Genomic DNA, 23,381 nt, shown 5'->3' on the forward strand with positions numbered 1-23,381 from the left:
CAACGCTTTTAGAAAACTCATAAAAACTGCCTTATTCGATAGATATGTCACCTAAATAGAATCTGCACCTTCCCAATATGCCCCCTCTGAAATCCTAATCAAACTGTATTTTGTAATTTCTGGACCATTCATCTAAAAAGTCCCCTCTGAAAATTCTTAACAAACTTTATATTGTAATATTCGCTGTATTTTTTTGTAATTCCTGACCTCTCTCAAACAGGTCCTCTCGGAAATTTCTTAGCAAACTGTATATTTTATTTTTCGCTTTCTTAAAGTTTCTGTGCTCTGTATTTCCTCTGACTATCTGCATATTGTAACTCGCTGAATGTCCAGCTCTCTTGACTGTAAACCGCCTAGAAGTCGCAAGATTGTGGCGGTATAGAAGAATAAAGTTATTATTATTTTTATTATTACAGGACGGGTACGAGGGGCCTGTAGGCAGTCAGCCAGCGTGGGACAATTGCGCGAGGACAAAAGAGCTCGGACAAATGCACGCAGGACGTCAGCGAGCTGGATAAAAAGTTAAATTTAAAGCACTCTGAGGGGGGTGGGGGGGAATCCCCCCAGTTTACTTAGAAGTGTTAGTGCTGCCATTGATGGGTTTGGGGGACCCCCCCATTACAGAGGAAAGTATAATTTTTCCCTGTTTTAGGGAAAAATTACAGTTTCCTCTCTAAGTGTGTATGGGTGGGGGGGGGTTTCCCCCTCACCCCACCCCCAATGGCAGCATCAACACATCTAAGTAAACTGGGGGGGTTCCTCCCCACACACCCCCTCGGAGCGCTTTAAATTTAACTTTTAATCCAGCGCACTTACGTCCTGCATGCATTTGTCTGAGCTCCTTTGTCCGCACACGATGGTTCCGCGCACTTTAGTCCCATCACCGTCAGCCAGCGCCGGCGCCTCTCCTCCTCCGCAGCGTCTCGCAGCACACCTGAAATCTCAGGAGGCAAGCTAGCGTGCTGCAGCACGCAGTTTGCGATACACGGCTTTAGACCATCATGATGAAATGTATAAGCTCATGCTTTTGACTGCAAAACAAACTGAGTGTTCGGATGCGATGATTTAGGGTAGCGTGTGTTTAAAAATCAGCTGGATAGTTTCAAGTTTTATTAGGTTTTTATATACCGCCTATCAAGGTTATCTAAGCGGTTTTACAGTCAGGTACTCAAGCATTTTTCCCTTTCTGTCCCGGTGGGCTCACAATCTATCTAACGTACCTGGGGCTATGGGGGGATTAAGTGACTTGCCCAGGGTCACAAGGAGCAATGTGGGTTGAACCCACAACCTCAGGGTGCTGACACTATAGCTTTAACCACTGCGCCACTCTAGAAATCAAAATGTAGCAAAAGTAGCCAAGTATAAGACAATCAAGCCATTGTGACATCACTGATGAGGTTAGCTCTTAGGCATTGGTTAAATTAGGCATTATGATGTCACAATACCTGCTCTGGTTATCAGAGGCTGAAACTTTTCATAATATTTATTTATTCAGTTTTCTATGCTGTTCTCCCAAGGGAGCTTGGAACTGTTTACATTAATTTATTCAAGTACTCAAGCATTTTTTCCTGTCTGTCATAATCTATCTGATGTATCTGGGGCAATAGGGGGATTAAGTGACATGCCCAGGGTCACAAGGAGCAGCGTGGGTTTGAACCCACAACCTCAGGGTGCTGAGGCTGTAGCTTTAACCACTGCGCCACTCTAGAAATCAAAATGTAGCAGAAGTGAGCCAAGTATAGAACAATGAAGCCATTGTGACATCACTGGCTCTTAGGCACTGGTGGAATGAGGCATTATGATGTCACAATACTTGCTCTGGTTTTCAGAGGCTGAAACTTTTCATACTATTTATTTATTCAAATTTCTATGCTGTTCTCCCAAGGGAGCTCAGAACGGTTTACATTAGTTTATTCAGTTACTCATGCATTTTTCCTTGTCTGTCCCGGCGGGCTCACAATCTACCTAATGTACCTGGGGCAATGGGGGGATTAAGTGACTTGCCCAGGGTCACAAGGAGAAGTGTGGGGTTTGAACCCACAACCCCAGGGTGCTGGGGCTCTAGCTTCAACCACTGCAGCCCTCAATCTGCCACCTACTGAGATTTTGGTTTTGGCCATCTGAATCAAAAATTAATATATCCATCTTTGCATCAAGCCTTTTCCTATCCTCCTCTTCCTGTCACTCATTTCTGTACTGTATTTTAAGTTTAGTGCGCAAATGTTTTCCCAACCTTTCCCATTTTCGTGTGTGAAGGCATTTAGCTCAGAATCCGTTCATCTGCGACTGTAACCTGAAGTGGCTGGCGGACTTCCTGCGAACCAACCCGATTGAGACCAGTGGAGCGCGTTGTGCCAGCCCACGCCGCCTCGCCAACAAACGCATTGGCCAGATTAAAAGTAAAAAATTCCGGTGTTCAGGTAAGCAGCTTTGCCCCTCTGGCAATACAACCAGCCCCTTCCCCCACCCCTCCACCCCCAAAGCAAGCCTTTACTTGCAGTCAACAAGTGCAGCCAGGCACTATCCAAATGTCTCACAAGAAAGCAGATCTAACCAGCAGGAAGATAAATAAAAGCTCAGAGTCTTGATTGATTTAAAAAAAGGAGAGACACCCGATGTGGTCCTATTTTGAAATATCTTCATCAGAGGTATGACAGTAATGAAATGATGGAATCAAACCACTGACAGTAATGGCAATCTCTTTAAAGGCAATTCTATTCTTGAAAGGCATTAATATAGAACCAAATCTTTTCCAGAGAAGAAAAAATGGTAAAACTAGAGGACATAATTTGAGGTTGCTAGGAGGAAGACTCAGGAGCAATAGAAATTCTTCTTCACGGAGAGGGTGGTAGATGCCCAAAATGCCCTCCCAAGGGAAGTGGTGGAGAGGGGAACAGTGATGGAATTCAAAAAAAGCATGGGATAAAAATAGAGGATCTCTAAGTAGAAAACGAAGGATGTAAATTAAAGAACTAAGGCCGGTATTGGACAGATCTGCACAGTCTGTGTCCCATATATGGTGACTCGGTGTAGGACGGGCTGAGGTGGGCATCAATGGGAACTCCACTAATAATGAACATGAGGGTGTTACTGGCCAGACTTTATGGTAGATGTCCTGCAAAACAACGGGATGGTTGGATAGGCTGGAGTAAGCTTGGACGGCAACTTCAGCATTTGGAACCTAGGACAATACCAGACTTTACAGTCTACGGCCCAGAAATATCAAAGACGAGACAAGTTAATCTAATCATACCCATTTAAAAAATACATAACTTATGGGCAGACTGGATGGACTGTTCAGGTCTTTATCTGCCGTCATTTACTGTATAAGCTGGTGCCCTTCAGTTATTTCTTAAACACTGCTATACTAATCTGACTTTCTTCTGTGTTCAAACATTTCTGTATTGTATTCCCCTGTCAGCATTTTCCATAGTGGCCCTTTGCATCTCTGAATCCTATACGTGTTCATGTTTGGATGTAGGTGCTAAGCTAGTGGAAGGGCTTTATCCAGTGGTCTAGAAAATCTAAGATAAATACAGCATATTACATAGTAACATAATAGATGACGGCAGACAAAGACCTGAACGGTTCATCCAGTCTGCTCAACAAGATAAACTCATAGCATAAGTTATGCTTTAATACTATACATATATGAATACCATGCCGATGGTGGTGGTAGTGGCTTGGGGGAGGGCAGTAACCATTATCTCTTCCTCTCCCTATTGGCTAAGGCTCTTAACATTTGCATCTCCTCTCCCTATTGGCTAAGGCTCTTTACACCTGCATTGTGATGTCATAGAACTTTATAGTTATAGAAACATAGTAACATGATGGCAGATAAAGGCCAATGGCCCATCCAGTCTGCCCATCTGTAGTAACCATTATCTATCTCTAAGAGATCCCACGTGCCAATCCCATGCTTTTTTGAATTCAAACACACCTTCTTTTCATACACTGGACTTAGTGGATATACTCCAGTGTGAATTCTCTTCTAAAGAATGAATATTTGATGCAAACTGCTTGGGAGGTGTCAAAGAACTCTCATCTGTCATATGTGTCTGATCCAGAAGGTTCCCAATCCTCACCCTTATTCTAGGAATTGCCATTCAAGACTTTGATTATAGAAATTACAAAATATATCTAGATATACTATGATGTCATGAAAAGTCTTTATAGTGCCCGATTTCATGCTATTTGCTAGAGTCCTGTACCCTGACCAGAGTTCATGCTATAGCATGTGCAAACGCCTCCACTCTTAAGTTTCCCAGCATTGGAGTGACATTTAGTGGGCAGACTTCATCTACTATACCCCTGAGGCAGGCCTCCATTCGGAGGCTGCAACATGGACCGTGTCGGGTCACATCTATCCATATCAGGACTTGAATACAGTTGGACATTTTCATGTGAACTTTGAAGTTAATTTATATATATTATCATTGTGAATTTATTGAAATAAAGATTGTCTAGCCCAAGGTTGACGTGGTCTATCCCATTCCCCACTTATTCTTCTGTTGCAAGCATTTTCTTAGTCATTCCTGATCATACTTTTGCTGGTGGGGATCAGTGGTGTAGCCATGGATGGGCATGGGTACGAGGGCGCTGCTAGCGCCAGGTGAGTAGTGCTCAGCGAGGAAATGCATGGGCAATGCCCATCCAGTCCACCCCCCAGAATATATGAACTGAGCATGTGTGGAAGTTCTGCATTCACTGCCAGATCACCCTGCCAACTTCCTGTTGCAGGTAGTGTGGGCTGGGCTTTGGCAGAGGAACTTTTTGACTGGCGGGGCTTGAGCACCCCCATGGGCCATGTACTGACTGCCATAGTATTGGAGACGTTCTCTCCATGGCTATGCCACTGCTGCTAACACTCACCATAGTACTTGTATTGCGAGCACAAGACAAATTGCAATTGTCTTGCGCGTAATTGCACGGGATTGTCTGCACGCATTTGACCGTCGACCGCCAAAGAGAGCTTCTTTTCTTTCTGGAGCTCATAAGATGTAACGTGTACAGGTAGGGTTACCATATGGCTCCAGGAAAAGGAGGATGGATTGAGACATCCGGGTTTTACTTCCATTGCTAGAGTCATATGGTAACCCTATGCACTTGGAAGTTCTTTTTAATCAAGCCTTTGGCTTGATTACAAACAAGTTTTAAAGTCAGAGTTGAGAAAATAGAATGATTCATGATTCAGCAATACATTTCTTCTTTAGCAGTGTTCTGAGTGATTTTTCCGCTGTTGAATAGATTTATTTTTTCTCTCCACAGCTAAAGAACAGTATTCTATTCCAGGTAAGATACTAGAGGAAATCCTATTAAAAATACTCAGCTGCTCAGATTCAGAATCCTGAATGTGCGTGAGTGTGTCTTCATAAATCTCTGTGTGCCTATTTGCACAACTGCATCCCTCAGAATATTTTATAGGAGAGCTTGCATATGAGTGCTGAGTGCCTATAGGTGAAAACGTGTGACAAACAAATATGTGGCTACATACTGTAGGTGTGTATGAATTGTTTGCATGCATACAAGTTGTGTGTGTGTGTATGAGTATTCAAGTTTATGCCTTTGTGCATTTCAATGTCTTGAGTTATAATAATAATATGCCTTCCCATGATTTACAAATAGGCCCAGACGTGGCAGGTTTACATCACTGGGATCTGGGTCCTAGGTCGGGAGCAGCTAAACTGGGAGGTTGCTGGCCTCTTGGATCTAGTTGGTCTTTGGCCCTCAAACCCATTTCCACAACCACAAGTTTTGTGCACCTTGGTTTTTGCAACAGAAGTTTTCTTAGAGGTTTTAAAATAATGGCACATATACACTGGTCTATGGTCTATTTAGTCTACCCAGTAAGGTGGCCAGAATTGTACCTATTTTTCCATGGATAGGCTTACAAGATGTCTGGATTTACTCGGACATGTCCTCTTACCAGATTTTTGTAAATTAAAATCCGGTCCCATGGTCCCGCCCCCCCCAAGCCCGCCCCATTCTGCCCGAGTCACGCCCCGCCCCCTCAACCTGTTTGCTCATTGAGACAGCATCTGCACATGTGCTGGGTTTTGAAAAGCCATCCGAACCCCCGGACATGTCCTCAGAAAGGAGGACATGGCTGGTAACCCTTACTCTTTTTAGAGGACTCTCTGGGTATCCAGATGGATTTAGAAAACCTGGTACTTTGGGTTTTGGCTGGTCCCGGCTCTGCCAGAGCTTGGGGCCATATCTGGAGGGCCTCTGAGCATGCACAGATGTGATGCAATGACATCACACACAGGCATGTGACATCATCGCGTCACATCCACACATACTGAGACGCCCTTCAGACGTGGCCCCCAAGCTCCAGGAAGAAGAGGAGATGAGGTCATGTATGTGCGGGACTGAGGCGGAACGGAGAAGGATGGGGGGGTTGAATGGGGTGGGGCCACGTGTCCTCTTTTTTTTTTTTGCCATAAAAATATGGTAACCCTAGCCATGGAGATTATACCCTTATGTGCATTTGTTTAGGGTAATACGTACTCTCCATTCAGGTTACACCCTCTATGCCATTTTTACAATGAGAAAGTCAGTTTAGTTTTGATTTGATTCACTCTTCTTAGTATATAGGGATCCTTTATATTTATCCCATAACATTTTAATTCAGTCTCTATTCCATCCCCACTACCTCCACTGGGAGGGCATTCCATGCATCTGCCACCATGTCCATGAAAAAGTATTTCTTAATATTCTTAAGTTTACATCCAAAATTTATTCAAGAATAATATTAGAGAATGTTGAATATTGGACTCATACAGGTCTCTTCTGAGCCTGACAGCAGACTTTTCTTCTAGAGTTACAGAGAAGCATGATTTCAAGTTTTAGGAGAATTGTACACTGGAGATGATTTATATCGTCTAAGGAATTGAATACCATTTTTCCACATATAATAAGAATTCTTTTTGTTATTTAAAGTGTAAAGTTTGAGTAAGCTTGTGCTTTTAGAACATACGGCTTTACCCAGTGCTTTTTTAATAGGAAAAAAGTACTGATGCAACCTGAGGGGCGGGCTCACTATGGCTCTGCCCCTACAGTAGCTATACCTCTCCCTTTCTTCCATCTCACCCTCTGCCCTTTCCTAATCTGTCTCCCTTCCATAACCTCATCAACATCTCTTCCTCCCACCCTTCTAGCTCCCACCGAGTCCAACATCTCTTCCTTCTGCTTCTAGTTCTCACTCACTTGCTCACACACTAACTTTCTCTCACTCTCTCTCTCTCTCAACCACCTCTGAATGAGGTCTGTCATCTTCCCCCCTTCTATCCTCACCTCCCCCCATCAAGTCTAATCTTCATTTTGGTGTTTCAAAAATGTGGCAGCGGCAGTGATTCCCAAATGCCGCCCTGCCACCAGCCCGACCTCTTCTTTCTATCGCTGTCTGCCTCTGAGAGGTAGGCCATGGTAGAGAGAAGTGGTCACTGCCGACAATGACTTTTCAAATGCCAAAATGAATTTTAGATGGGGGTGGGGGAGGGATTTAGAGGACCGAAGTGTGGAAATGCAGATTGTAGCCACTGGGAGGGAGGAGGAGCAAGTAAAAAGGTGCCAATACTGGCGCATACCAGCACAAGAAAAGCCCTGGATATATCTTAAGCCTCATAAGAGCAATGCATCAAAGTGCATTGCATGTATTGTTGCTACTCCTTGGGTTTTGGCCAGGTACTAGTGACCTGGATTGGCCATCGTGAGAACGGGCTACTGGGCTTGATGGACCATTGGTCTGACCCAGTAAGGCTATTCTTATGTTCTTATGCATAGATTCAAAATTGCTATATATGGCTCTCTTGAAAGATATTACATTATAATATATTGGAGATGAAATTATTAGAACCCAACTTACTTCATGAGACGTGGTTTGTTCTCAAAATTTGCATGAAGAAGAAAGTACATTATTCAGTTTAAAACTCGGTATATGAATAAAGACACAGTTAAAAAAATCACCTATTATTAGCAGTAGCATTTTAATGATATGTTCTTGGCTGGTAATGGATGAAAACTTCAATATCAGGCTATTTTCTGATCCCGTGTGGTAACAGTTCAGTCACATAATAAAAGAATAGTAATCAGATGGTACCTTTGTAACAATGAGGCATTCTAGGCTGTGTCTGTGTTGGCACTTGGCTTTGCATATCACTGAGCATCTGGGGTATAATTACCAATTAAAGCATTAGCAGTAGGAAAGATATATTATCATCAGTGATTTTATCTTTGTGTGATTTGTTTCATGTTTTACAAGTAATCTCATTATCCTACAGTGTCAATGGTGTGCACAATACAGATGAATGTTGAATTGTGTTGTTGTTTTTTTAATGTCTTTATTAAAAATTTCTATACTATCTATAATACCAGGGGTTTCAAATGTTGGTTCTCGAGGGCCGCAATCCAGTCGGGTTTTCAGGATTTCCCCAATGAATATGCATGAGATCTATTGGCATGCACTGCTTTCATTGTATACTAATAGATCTCATGCATATTCATGGAGGAAATCCTGAAAACCCGACTGGATAGCGGCCCTCGAGGAGGGACTTTGACACCCCTGATCTATACTAACCAGCCAGTTCAAAGTGGTTTACAGTAATTCACAATTTCTAGAGCCCACACATAAACATGTAATCACATTTCCACCCATTAAAAAACACTGAGACCTTAAGATTCGAACACCCCATATTTCTTATAGTGAGCCTTCCAAACATTAATAAATCTTCATTATTTTAATAAGATTATTCTGAAATATGAAGAAGAAAAGATTATATCATATCTTATTTCATTCAGTTGGAATGGAGTCTGGTATTGGGCAGAAAAGAATCCTTTTTGGCACACCCGGTCTGCTTATTCGGACCATCCTGCTGTTTTGTCACAGGCCTTACTCATTTAAAATTGTCATCTTGCTCACTCTTCCACTAAGGCAGGGATCTCAAAGTCCCTCCTTGAGGGCCGCAATCCAGTCGGGTTTTCAGGATTTCCCCAATGAATATGCATTGAAAGCAGTGCATGCACATAGATCTCATGCATATTCAACTACTTGGCAGCTAGGCTTCAATGCTAAAAAATGCAAGATAATGCCCCTGGGTAAGAGAAACCCGTGTAGAACTTATGTACTAAATGGTGAGACCTTGGTTAGGACCACGGCGGAACGCGACCTAGGGGTGATCATTAGTGAGGACATGAAGGTTGCCAATCAAGTGGAGAAGGCTTCCGCCAGGGTAAGACAAATGATGGGGTGCATCCACAGAGGTTTCGTCAACAGGAGACCTGAAGTTGTGATGCTGTTGTACAGAGCCATGGTGAGGCCTCACTTGGAGTACTGCGTTCAGTTTTGGAGACCACACTACCGAAAGGACGTGCTGAGGATCGAGTCGGTTCAGCGAGCGGCCACCAGGATGGTCTTGGGGCTCAGGGATCTCACGTATGAAGAAAGATTTAAAAAATTGCGGCTGTACTCACTTGAGGAAAGAAGAGAACGGGGAGATATGATTGAAATGTATAAGTACATCACGGGACGCATCGAGTCAGAAGATGATATCTTCTGGCTCATGGGACCCTCGACCACCAGAGGGCATCCACTGAAGATCAGGGGAGGGAAGTTTCATGGCGACTCCAGGAAGTACTTCTTCACCGAAAGAGTAGTGGATCATTGGAACAGACTCCCACTCCAGGTGATAAAGGCCAGCAGCGTGACGGATTTTAAGAGAAAATGGGATACTCACGTGGGATATTTAAGGGAGTAAATTCAGGGGAGGGGATACTTGGAATGGGCAGACTTGGTGGGCTATAGCCCTTTTCTGCTGCTTTTTTCTATGTTTCTATTCATTGTGGAAATCCTGAAAACCCGACTGGATTGCATCCCTCAAGGAGGGATTTTGAGACCCCTGCTAAGGTCCCAGTTTGACTAAGCTATACACACTTGAATTCTGCAATATTTTGAATCTTATCATCTCGGCTGTAAGTCTGTTCTAGGCCTTCACTGTAGTTCAGCAAATGCTCCGTGTGTTTAACCAATAAATTCTGTGAGTTGAGAGCTCATTCTTGTTGTTTCTTTTCATCTTGGGTCAGGGACGGAGGATTACCAGCTAAACAGTGATTGTAACAACGATGTGGTGTGTCCACCAAAGTGCCGTTGTGAGTCCAATGTGGTAGAATGCTCCAACCTGAAACTTACCAAGATTCCAGATCGCATCCCACAGTCTACTGCAGAACTGTAAGTGAAGCCCAAAGCAACCAGAGCTTCTCCCCTAACTTATCCCATAATCCACTGGAAAACTCTAGGGGAATCTTCTACCTGAACTAAAACTAAACTAAACCTTAAGTTTGTATACCGCATCATCTCCATAAAGATAGAGCTCGGCACGGTTTACAGGTAATTCAATAAATGAGGGAAGGACATAATAAAAAATTAGAGGTTATGAAGAGGATAGCTGGCTTTACATTTTACCTAAGCACATTCGATAAATCACTGAAGAACTGTTATGTTAATCCTACTCTTTTACACATCCCACAATCCACTGCAACTGTAAATGAGCTGTACTCCCAACAACATCCCATAATGTGCTGTAAATCCTAACCAGTCCTACTCTTAACAGATCTTGCCCCTGCTCATTGCTTGCACACAAGCTCAGACCTTCACTGAACTCTCTAGGATTGTGTGGCAAAACTATATAAATAAATAAAAAAATCCCACTCAATTACAGTAGCAAAACCAGGAAATATCAAATGGTTAGTATCATGCCTCTTATGGGTTTCATACCATCTTTCTTTTTTAATCTAATGTTGGGGGTCAATTTTCATATAGCCAAGGACCTTTTTTTGGGGGGGTGGTCGATGCTCTTTGTCACTTCTTTCCATCTTTGAAATGTTTTGCTTTTTCTGTCTTACTTTTCTCTTGCTTTCTTTCTACCATAGACGCTTAAACAATAACGAAATGTCAGTGTTGGAGGCTACCGGTCTCTTCAGGAAGCTGCCACACCTGAAGAAAATGTGAGTGCCAAAGGACATGGAGCTATGCACTCAAGTTCAAAGAAAGACAAAAAAATGCTCTTTGTTGACAATCTGGTAATCTATAAACTCTGTGTTAGCATGAGTAAATAGCTTCAAGAGTGTGATATAAAGGGCAAACCATGAAAGAGATTTCTGCATTCTGGAAGGACTCAGGACACCTATTTCTTAGGTAAAATATGAGAAACATAGTCTGAGTGGAGGATACATAAGCTTCCCAAACTGTAGATCAAGTCCTCAAATAGGGTCACAATGTAGGTGGGCTCTCCATAGGTACATTATTATTCTGCTCCTCCAGGGGGGTTACACATTGTTTAATGGCTATAATCAAGAGGTCACAGCCTGGTACAAAAAGACTGCCCAAGTTACATAGAACATGGAGACTGGAATTGAGACATTCAGGTTGGGATGTACTCAGTTTAACATATTTTATAAAAGACTCTGCTTTTCTAAGATACCTGCTGGAGTACTAGCATGTGCAGTGGGAACAGCCATTTTACAAATAAAGGAAGTCCCCTTCTTACGAACATTCGACTTATGTCAGACTCGTACTTACGAACGGGGGTCCTCAGTCTACCTTCGGTGTTCCAATGCACCCCTCTCTCTCCCTCCCCTGTCCCGACATGCTCCTCTCCCTTCCTCCCTCCCTCTATTCTGTGTCCGAAGGTCGTGCCTCCCTCCCACATGTGTTTACCTTCTGGCCGGGTCCCTCCTCCTTCAGCCACAGTCGCTGCTCATCACAAAGTTGTGGGAAGCGGCTCCTACATGTTGCTGACTCTGAAGGCTTCCCTCTGACATCGAAAGCTTCCTCTGACATCAGAAGGAAGATTTCCAGGTCAGCCACAGATCGTACGTAGGAGCCAATGCCTGCAGCTTTGTGAAGAGCAGCGACTGCAGCTGGAAGGGGGAGCCAGCTAGAAGATAAACACCAGCGCAAGCGAGGCATGAACTTGGGACACAGAATGGAGGGAGGGATTGAGAGGGGCACATTGAGACACGGGAGGGAGGGAGAGGGGCCCACTGGGACTCAAGAGGGAGGGAGGAAGGGAGCACAAACTTCAGACAAAGGATGGAAGGAAGGAGGGAGGGCATCATGAACTTGGGCCATAGGATGGAAGAATGGAGGGAGGGAGGGAAAGAGATGCTGAGGTGAGGGAGTGAATAGAAAGGGAGAATTAGCAAAAGCTACTATTTACATGCACAGGGTAAGGCAATAAAAGTAACTCCTAGAGTTTTTTTTTGCTGTTTTCTCAGCAACTGCTTTGAATTTCAACAAGAAATTTTATGTGCTTATTTAGTCATCATACTTACAGTATATACAGTACTCCCCCAATATTGGCGGGGTTTCCATTCCAGGAACCCCTGCAAATCTTGAAAAAACGCAAATACGTTTTTTCTTGGGGGAGACTAGAGAGGCCAGTGGGAGAGGCAGGAGAGAACAGCCGGAGCGCAGGCGAGTGTAGGAAATCACTCGCTGTATGCTTCGACCGCCTCTTCCTGCACTAAGTCGGGCCTTACCAATCAGGAGCTGCATGTCAAAGCAGGAAGAGGTGGTCGGAGCATACAGCGAGTGATTTCCTGCACTTGCCAGCGCTCCGGCTGCTCTCTCCTGCCTCTCCAGCTGTCCTCTCTTTGTTGGCGGTTCGCGGTTGGAAAATACCACGAATGACCGGGACCGCGAACCACCGACCGCAAACAACTGTGGGAACACTGTATTACTATTGTACAACATTTAGGGAGGGGAATTTATCAAGAGGCACTAACCGATTTAGTGCACGTGTGCTAAACACTAAGACACCCATTATATTCCTATAGGTGTCTTAGCATGTAACATGTGATAATTGTTAGTGTGTGCTAAAGTGGTTAACACCCATTGATAAATTCCCCCAAGTGGTTTTTTTGTGAGTTAAAAATGTTCAAGATAAAACACTGTAAAATAACATCATTTAAATGATACTGTACACCGCTTAGATCCTCGTTTTGGAATACATGGTATAGTAAATCCTAATAAATATATACATACAATTAACGATTGTAAATACTCAAAAAGTATCCCCCCATACCTTTAACACAAGTTTTCAGTCACTTTGGGCTAGATTCACTAACCTGCCCAATTGTGACCGATTCGTGTCCGATCCGGGCAGGTCCGATGGATTCAGAAACCAGTAATAATCTTTTTTTTTAATATTCTTTATTCATTTTCATATTTTACATCAAGTGCACAAAATATTAAATTACAACAAATTATTACACAATATCACTTTTATATCTACTACATAAAATTCTAATAATATTTTTACCCCCTCCCCCACCACCCACCCTTCAACTGCTTTCCAATCACCATATACACATTATATAACATATTATAACATATTATGTAATATTATTTCCATTACCTACCCCTCCTGATGTGCCATAAAGAAGAAAAAGAATAGAAGAAGAGAAAAAATGATGATTATTCACAAACCAGTAATATTCTAATGGGGGCCTCCAACCGCCGAGAGGGATCGCTAGTGTGCAATCCTGACACATGCGCAGACCCTTTGCTTTCCCTGTAAATGGTCTGCACATGCGTTCCTGTTCGTTTATGCTGTGTTGTTTTTTCTTTTTTAGGGGGGGGGGGTTTGGGGCCCTGATTCTCCTGTCTCTTCAACTAGTTGTCTAGAAGGGCGATCCCCGGTGGCAGCAGCCTCGGCTAAAACTCCCCCTATTCAAACTCGGGCTCCCTGTCGATCAAAAAGTTTGCAACAGTTTGCTTGGGATGAGCGCCAGGCACGCTCCATGCACAAGAGCCCTTTTCTCTATTGCTGCTGGGTTACATGTAAGTGATTGGGATTGGATAGGAAGCTCAGCTAAAACTCACTGGCCCTGACTCTCCTGCTCTCTGCCGCCTTCCCTGCAATGTGAGCCCATGTGTTTAAAGCGGGGCTGCACTGCGTAGTGCAGCCCCGCTTTAAACATGCAGGCTCGCACTGCAGGGAAGGCGGCAGAGAGCAGGAGAGTCAGGGCAACAGAGATCAGTCTGGGCGGCAGAGAGCAGGGGGAGTTTGGGGTAGCGAGGCTGAAAGGCAGGAGAAGGGCAGAGAGCAGGGCAGCAATGGAGCTGGAGAGTGGGAAAGGACGTTTGTGACTGGTCCCCAGCCGTCGCTTCTTCGGTTGATCGGCCAGCCCAGTCGGTTTGCAAAATTTGTTTTGTGAATCGCGTCCCTGCCTACTTTGTATGTCATTCCCCTCATTTGCACGCGCAGATCGGAATCAGATCGGCAGAGAGGTAAGTGAATCGGGCCAGAGTAAAATCGGATCGAAAAGGGGTCGCAACCTGATCGGTACACAATCGGTTTGCTTTGTGAATCTAGCCCTTTGAGAAGTTCTTAATAGCCTTGTCGATCACTCCCTGTGGTAGGCTGTCTCAGGTCGTCTGGAGTGGTTCAGAAGAAAAATCCCTGCTGGTAACTCCCTCACTAAAAATTATTTATTCAAGGAGGGATTCGATCTTTTCTGTTACAGCTCCCCAAATTTGGAACTCACTTCCTTTCAATATAAGAGAAGAAAAATTATCTACTAAATTTAAAGGCCTACTAAAAAGCTGGCTGTTTAAGGACGCCTTTAACTGACCCTTTTCATAATCACATTATCTCATTCCCTGGAATTTATCTGGACAAGGAACACTGTTAAGTAGAAATTAAGTGGGTACCGTTCCCCAACCTTTTGTTTCCTTACCCTTCCTTTTAATTTATTTTCGAATTGTATTTAATCCGTTTTTCCCCCCCCCCCCCCTCCTCTTCATCAGTGTTTTTACATCATAATTGTCTTTAATGTCCTGTTTGTTGGAAATTTTTTATTTTTTCTATTTTTAGTTTTGTAAATCGCATTGGATTTGGATACTGCGATTATATCAAATATTTTAAATAAACTTGAAACTTCAGCGATTGCAGCTTTCGGTGGAGCTTCCCACCATTGCATCCAACACAAAAGTCTATGTCACTAAGACACCATTAACTGTAGCTGGTGCCCCATTTTCTTTTTTTCAAATAATGGTAGTTTAACAGTGCAAACATTTTTGAACATGCAAAAACCACTGGGTGGTCATGCTAAACAGTCTGTAACTTTGCCATATTTAAAAATAATCTCATTCTACTTGGCACATAAAGGTAGATAATAATAACAAATAAAACTGCAAATTTTAATTTTGAAATTCCAAGTGGTCGCTGATGAAACAGCAAAAAGCTCTAGTGCAGGGGTAGGGAACTCCGGTCCTCGAGAGCCGTATTCCAGTCGGGTTTTCAGGATTTCCCCAATGAATATGCATGAGATCTATTTTCATGCACTGCTTTCATTGGGGAAAACCCGACTGGAATACGGCTCTCGAGGACCAGAGTTCCCTACCCCTGCTCTAGTGGGTTACTTCTTATTACCTCACCCTGTAGATATTTATCTAAAATAAGAGTCTTAGACTTGGTAATGGCACAACTGTCAATAGCAAGCATTTGTGGTAGATGGTATCATGGAATATTGCTCTGGTAATGATAACAGAGGACAAAAATCCACCAGAATCTGATTCTTTCCTTGGCTTCTGACTCTCTCATCAGCAACTTAAGCAACAATAAGATCACTGAGATTGAAGATGGAGCATTTGAGGGAGCATCATCTGTGAGTGAGCTACACTTGACAGCCAATCACCTGGAATCAGTACGAAGTGGAATGTTCCGAGGTCTGGGAGGACTGAGAACCCTGTAAGTACTGACTGAGGATAACCAGAAAGGCTCAGAGTAGGGGTGCCCATATTTGCTAATGTGTAATCATAAGTGCTGGGAAAGTGAGGCTACAATGATTTGCTGGATCCAGCTGTTTAAAGGCATCTGCGTAATTTCTCTGCATGTCTATACATTTTTTTTATCAATGAATTTTTTTAATTTAAATTTTTATTAACTTTTGCAAATATATCAGCTAAGCTATTACTTGGTGCAACCATGGCAACAAGTAACAAAAAGACTTTTAATTTGTGCAAAACAACAATTAAAAAGAAGTAACCGAGCAGGAAATCTTCAGAGTCTGGTAGATAACCAACTCCAGCAAAACCTCAAAGTTATAACCCTCCCTCCCAGAGATTACTCCCTCACCCTTCAATTGCTACAGATCAATACTACAGGGTACATCTGTGGTTCCTTCAAGATGTGTCCAAGCCATAAAACTACCATCCCCCAAACCCCCTCTTCCTCTATTGAATTATGAGTTCCAAATGGGTCCATTCATCAGCCACATAACTGGTTTGGTTTCCTTTTGTCGTTTTCTTTGACCAATTATGACCCTTAACTTTCTCCACCCCTTCCCTTCCCTTTCTTTTTAAGATTGTTACTCCCCACCTCCTAAAGCTTGTATGCATCTTCTCTTATATGCATTGTATATACTTACTGTATGTACTATATATAATCTTTTCCCTCACTTAAATTGTAAACGTATAACTAGTATGCATCTGTCTCCTCTTAAATTCATCGTATATACTCACTGTATGTAATGTACTTAATCTCCCTCTCTTAAATTGTAAACGTATAACTAGTTTGACTTCATGATTGCTTTGTTATGTTCCTCAATCTCAACCGCATTGTCTGTATTTCATCTAACTGTTGTGAACCGCCTAGAACTCCCTGGGTATGGCGGTATACAAAAATACAATTATTATTATTATTATTATTATTATATAGGCGATAAGGATCCTGGGCATTGAAATTCTTTTCATCTGAATTGATAACTGAGAAGGCAGAGCCCATTTTAGGGTGTTGTATGAGGAGTCAGAGACCCCCTTTCTTCATTTATGAAGCGGCATGGAATCCACCATCTCAATTTTGAGGAAACAGAGATACTCTTCCCTCCATTGTGTGAAGTAGTGACCTCCATCATCTAAGAGGAAGCATTGATTTTTCATCTCAGTTGTAAAGACGTAGAGGGTGGTATAGTAAATAAAAAAATGAACCATAAACTAGAGAGTTCCTCTCCCCTAGGTGTGGGAAGCAAACTCCACACTCCTTCTACCAGCTGTGAAGATGCATTGACCATCACCAACCCAAGTATGTGTATATTTCCAGGGAAGCCAGGGTTTAAATCCTGCTTTTCCCCAGTGCTGCTCATAAGAACATAAGAATTGCCGCTGCTGGGTCAGACCAGTGGTCCATCGTTCCCAGCAGTCCACTCACGCAGTGGCCCCCAGGTCATAGACCAGTGCCCTAACTGAGACTAGCCCTACCTGCGTACGTTCTGGTTCAGGGGGAACTTGTCTAACTTTGTCTTGAATCCCTGGAGGGTGTTTTCCCCTATGACAGATTCCGGAAGAGTGTTCCAGATTTCTACCACTCTCTGGGTGAAAAAGAACTTCCGTATGTTTGTACGGAATCTATCCCTTTTCAACTTTAGAGAGTGCCCTCTCGTTCTCCCTACCTTGGAGAGGGTGAATAACCTGTCCTTATCTACTAAGTCTATTCCCTTCAGTACCTTGAATGTTTCGATCATGTCCCCTCTCAATCTCCTTTGTTCGAGGGAGAAGAGGCCCAGTTTCTCTAATCTCTCGCTGTACGTCAACTCCTCCAGCCCTTTAACCATCTTAGTCACTTTTCTCTGGACCCTTTCGAGTAGTACCATGTCCTTCTTCATGTACGGCGACCAGTGCTCCTTGTGAACTTGGGAAATTACTTTACCCTCCATTGCCACAGGTTCAACTTAGGTTGTAGACTGATTGAGCAGTGACCAGTTGTTAATCAGAGCACCTTTTCGTACCCCGAATGTGTCTGAAACAGGTCTAACGTAGGATATCCTTCTTTTTAAATTGGACATGCCTTCTCATTCAGTAACTACTGTTGGACTTACTAATTTTGGGCCCACCCTAGTCCCTCCTAAAACACCCCCCACAAGACGCCCCCTTGCTATTTGGACATGCTGCAGTGCTAGATGTCCCTTTTCTGCCTTTTCAAAATTGGGACTTGGATGCAATGAAGTAGTAAGGGTGAGCGGTGCCCGGGGTGGTGGCGCCCCTCCCCCACCCTCTTTCCTGCCCCCTCCCCCCACCATGTGCATGCCCCCTTCTCTTTCCCTGTACCTTTTTGACTTCGCCGGTGTGAGCAGCATGCCCACATCCGAGTCGGTTCACCCTTTGATGTCACTTCCTAGGCGGGGGTCCTAGAAGTGATGTCGGAGAGAGCGCCGATGCCAATGTGGGTAGCAACCTCATGCCGGGGAAGAAAACAAAATGTATGGGGAAAGGCAAAGGGATGCGTGTGTGCAGCAGAGAGAGGCGTGCGGGGGTGGAGGGAAGGAGGGGTGCCACACCCTTAGGAAGACTGCTCCCCCCATCCTCCCTTAGTATGCCACCGCTTGGATGTTTCAAGCACATGGACATCCATGTGGGCATTTTGAGACATCCATGTGCTTCAAAAATAATCTCCTTAGGCTCCTAAATTTGGCTGAAAACAGGAAACAAATTTAAGCACCTGGCATAGATTCCTAAATCTGAGTTCAGTTTTTATTCAATATCAAACCCTTTTGGGGCCAGCTTTTTTTCTTCCTGTTATACAGCTCAATCAGAAGAGGCCTCCTTTGGGCTATGAACCTTCATGGTGGGAGGTAAAGGGAAGATAAGATCCTATTTTCTGTCACCTTCCAGTTCATAACAACTAATATATGGCCAACCTAAAAGGATATAAAAGATTGATTTGACACAGAGCTTGCCCAGAGCAAAGAGGCCAGACAGCACTTTTTACTGTGTATGATATATGCCATGGTGATTCTTTAGAAATAGATTGTACCATTGAATTACAGCCAATGCGCATAAATATGTCTCTAAAGATTTATTTCTCAGTTGTTTTGACACTAAGGGCTCCTTTTACTAAGGGGCGCTAGCGTTTTTAGCACGCGCTGAAGATTAGCGCGCACAAACCACGTGCTAAATGAAAAATACTAACGCAAGCCTAGCGCACCTTAGAAAAAGGAGCCCTAAATTCAAGTTATTGTTTTGTGTGGTGATGGACGACAGGGGAATTTATACGCTCATCTATTGAAAATTCAAAAGCACTAGAAAGGAAGACAAATGAGTTAGACTAGACGGGCTAACTGGTTCTTGTCTGCAGTCACGCACTATTCCCCTCTTTTATTAAGGCACACCAACCAATTCAGCACGTGCTAATCGATTTGCGTGCGCTAAATGCCGACGCGCCCATTATACTCTATGGACGTATTAGCATTTAGCGCGCCTTAGTAAAAGGACCCCTATGTTTACTTTACTTAGCTCGGTTATTGCAATGATCATCGTCAACCGGGGTTTACAGATTATGGCGCCCCTCTAAGACAAGGGTTCTCAGCCCAGTTTTCAGGAAACACCCAGGCAGGCAGATGATCGGGATATTCACAGTGGATTTGCATGAGATAGATTTACATACAAAGGAGACTGTGCATGTAAATCTGTCTTATGAATATTCAATGAGGATACCCAGGAAACATGACTGGCTGGATGTGTCCCAAGGACTGGAATCCCTAATCAATAGGTGTTATCAATAAGTCTGGAAATTTCAGTGTTATCGCTGAAGGATGGTTAAGGCTTCTAGAATCAAATCAAAGCCAGAACACAAGAATTGCCATATTCTGCTCGATATTCAAAATGATTTTTAACCAGAAACGGCCACTGACCAGTTAAATTGATTGCTCAGGACTATCCACAAATTTTCAGTGACATTTAACTGTTTTTGCCACTGAAAATTAGTGGTCAATGTCTAAGTAAAAGTGGGCTATTTTGGAGGCGTTCCAGTTAAATGCCAATATTCAGCACTCTGCCTCATCTAATCTAATCAGGATTTCTATATCGCACTTCTCCAGAATAGGTTCAAGGCAATTTACAAGATAAAAAGTCCATGCAACATCATGGGGAGAAGTTATTATATTAACCTTATTCAAGAGACGAGAAAAAAGAGACTGGATCACTTTCATAATGCTTTCATTAAATTGCTAAAGATGAAAAACATAGATAAAGACAACTGAAAAAAAAGCACAAAACTATATAATAATAATTATTATTATTTCTGAACTTTGCAGGATGCTGCGGAATAATCGGATCAACTGTGTGCACAATGACAGCTTCACAGGGCTGAGAAATGTCCGGCTGCTCTCACTGTATGATAACCAGATTAGTGTCATCTCCCCAGGAGCATTTGACACCCTGCAGTCTCTCTCAACTCTGTAAGTTCACTGGCCAGATAGAGACCCCTAAAATGGTGCTCTACCTTTGGCTGTTGAGAATTAGCCAGCTAGCTGCTGAATACTGGCTGAGCCGGCTAAGTTTCAGCTGGCCAAAAATAGACCAGAAATTCATTGCTGGATTGACAGCGGGAGATCACCAGTGATTTCTCATACTCTAATTTTTTATTTTTTTTTGGGGGGGGGGACTGTATATTTCTTAATATGGAAGCCATTTAACATTTGGATGCATTTTCCAAGCATGTGGCAAAGGTCCAGAATACAGTATCTCTTGATAAATGGAAGATGTGTTAAAACCAGAACACAGTAGTGTATTAGTCTGGATTAGAGAATGACACGGGTATGGGTACCCGTGGTTAAACATGAGGCAGAGATGGAGACTGAGCCTGCGGGGAGAGGATAGGGATGTGGACAGAGCCTGCAGAGATGAGGTGGGGACAAGAAGAGAGACAGATTTTGTCCCCATGTCATGCTCTAAAAACGTAACACTTCTTAGACAATTGGCAACTGAATTCAATGATTAAAAAACCTGCAGAAGCTGCTTTTGGATTTAAATGAGCTACTGTTAAATGACATAATTTGTGTCTTGTCTGCCTTTGATGTGGCAACAAGAGTCTTGTCTGCTGATCAGACTTTTACCATCTGCAACATCCTTCCATCATGTGCCCAGCTGCTCATGCATCTTACTGTAACAGATTTCATCCATCATTGATGGCATCAAGGAACATTTCCAACATTTAATAAACACTTATTTTAGGTTCTCTTCTACACCCATGTCTAAAGGGCAATCCAATTACCTTCCCAGATGATATAAAAACACAGGCCACTGAATCTTTGGAAAGGCTGTACGAAAGTCAGATTGAAATGGAAGACTCTATTTGTGATTTATAAACAGTTGTACAGAATATTGTCCATTTTTATACTTTAATAAAAAGATTTAAATATAAAATCATAAGTGTTCAAGGTTGTGCAGATGAGGACAGAGTTTGTAGGGATGGAGGTGGAGTCTGTGGTGATGAGGCGGGAAAAGGGGCAGAGCCTGTGGGGATGGGGCAGGGACAAACTTTGGTCCCTTGTCATTCTCTGATTTGGCTCAAGAATTACATCTTGGGGATTTATTCAAAGAAATCTGTCTTTTGGACTTTTCTCATATTTACATTCACAACAGTTCATATGTTTTGATCTTTCAGGACAGTATAGGTGGTTGTCACAGAGCACAAGAGGTGTGAAAGTTTCCTTTCTGCGTCTTTGCTTGAATCCAGAAGGCGTGCCAAATGCACATCCACGGATTCAATAAAAGCACAGATTTTCTAAGACCCTCTAAATCCAATCTACCTGAAATTTGGAGAGTGCCATATTAGAAGCTAAATATATGATGCCTATGTATTTTTGGGTGATGGGACAAAAGCGTGCGAGACAAATGCGCACCGATATGTCAGAGCGGATAACTGAGCGCAAGACGTGAGCGTGCCGCTCTAAAAGCTTCTTTTAAAGGGCTCTGACGGGGGTGTGGGGGGAACCCCCCACTTATTAGTGTTTGCGCTGCCATGTTGGGGGGTGTGGGGGGTATAACCCCCCACTTTATACAGAAAACTTAACTTTTTACCTATTATTTTTTTTTTTTAGTTTTCTGTATAATGGGGGGTTACACCCCCCCACACCCCCAACACCCCAAAAGGCAGCGCCAACACTATTAAATAAACTGAGGGTTCCCCCCAAATCCCCTCCCCGTCAGAACCCTTTAAAAGAAGCTTTTAGAGCGGCGTGCTCACATCTTGCGCTCAGTTGTCCGCTCTGAAATGTCAGCGCGCGTTTGTCTCATGCGCTTATGACTATGAACCGTGTTTTTGTGAGGAGCTCAGTAAATACAGAAAGGTACTCTATTAGCTCACTTTGTGGAACTGTACATGAGAGACCCTCCAAGTCAGTTTTTATGCAGTGTGAGTATACTGTTGCCATGGATAGAGACATTTTGAAAAAGACACCACCAGGTAATCTATGAAAGTGTCAACATTCTTTTCTTCCTTATTTGTACAGGAACCTGTTGGCCAACCCATTCAATTGTAACTGCCAGCTTGCCTGGTTGGGAGACTGGCTAAGGAAGAGGAAGATTGTGACTGGAAACCCTCGCTGCCAAAACCCAGACTTCCTAAGACAAATCCCCCTACAAGATGTTGCCTTCCCCGACTTCAGGTGTGAGGAAGGTAACCCACCGCCATCCAGTCATTTAATAGGAGTTGGTTAAGAAATAATGTTTGGCAGGACTTGGGCTGTTGTGGGGATACCAGGAGTCTTGGCTGCACTCATAATGGTAACGGCTCAAAGAGATAATTTACAGATGGTCCATACTGAAAGAAGGACCATGCGTACTTTCAATCAACTGCATAAATAGGATCACATAAAAGTCAGTCCTATCTTTGGCCCTCTTTTTACTAAGCCAGGATAGAGGTGTTTACTATGGCCCGGGTGCTAAATGCTCTGACACTCATAGAATTCCTATGAGCAGCGTCAGAGCATTTAGCCCGGGGGGGGGGGGGGGTGTTTATGTGGTAACCCATAGCCCCTTAAGCGCTGAATTTTGCACTTAACCGGTTATGTGTTAGCCAGCTCCGTAAACCCAGAAATTCAATGCCGGTGCCCGGACATGGCCTGGAATTGAATATCTGGGTTTAGCAGTGGTGGCGGTCAGCAAAATGCTGATCACTGCCAGCTGAATATTGGGCCCTAAGGGGGAAATTCTATGCGTGGCGCCTTAAGTGTAGGCGCTTACGTCAATAAAAATCAATGTCAAAATTAGAGTTAATGACATCATTAATAAACTTTAACATGCTCTTAATGACCCAAAAAATTAAGGTTAATTGGGTGGTGGGCACCTAAGTCTGTAGGTAGGCATCTACACCCAGGTGCTTACCACCTTGTAGGCATGATTATGGGTGGATCAGGGATGCTTTATAAAGTTAGGTGCTGCTGGGCATCGGTAACAGAATCACACCTACACTGTAAACACCCGTATTGTAGGCGTGGTAAATCTAGGCCTACATTAGCGATGCCTACAAGGTAGGCATGATTCTGTGTGATTGATACGTCTAGGCACCTACAAATGTAGGCATCATTAACAGAATCTGGTC

At 43.3% G+C, this 23,381-nt stretch overlaps 1 protein-coding gene across 3 annotated transcripts in view; it reads left to right on the plus strand.

Annotated features, from left to right (window-relative positions):
• Positions 1–23,381, plus strand: part of SLIT1 (slit guidance ligand 1) — a 606,757-nt gene that overhangs the window by 435,290 nt on the left and 148,086 nt on the right. For all 3 annotated transcript variants that reach the window (XM_033941251.1, XM_033941252.1, XM_033941253.1), the window contains 7 exons: positions 2,257–2,420; positions 5,269–5,292; positions 10,081–10,225; positions 10,927–11,001; positions 15,609–15,752; positions 20,092–20,235; positions 22,291–22,457. In XM_033941251.1, coding sequence (XP_033797142.1) covers positions 2,257–2,420; positions 5,269–5,292; positions 10,081–10,225; positions 10,927–11,001; positions 15,609–15,752; positions 20,092–20,235; positions 22,291–22,457 — 863 coding nt within the window. The remainder of the gene's footprint in view (positions 1–2,256; positions 2,421–5,268; positions 5,293–10,080; positions 10,226–10,926; positions 11,002–15,608; positions 15,753–20,091; positions 20,236–22,290; positions 22,458–23,381) is intronic.

The sequence above is a fragment of the Geotrypetes seraphini genome, chromosome 4 (genome assembly GCF_902459505.1).
Source record: "Geotrypetes seraphini chromosome 4, aGeoSer1.1, whole genome shotgun sequence".
Classification (NCBI taxonomy): domain Eukaryota; kingdom Metazoa; phylum Chordata; class Amphibia; order Gymnophiona; family Dermophiidae; genus Geotrypetes; species Geotrypetes seraphini.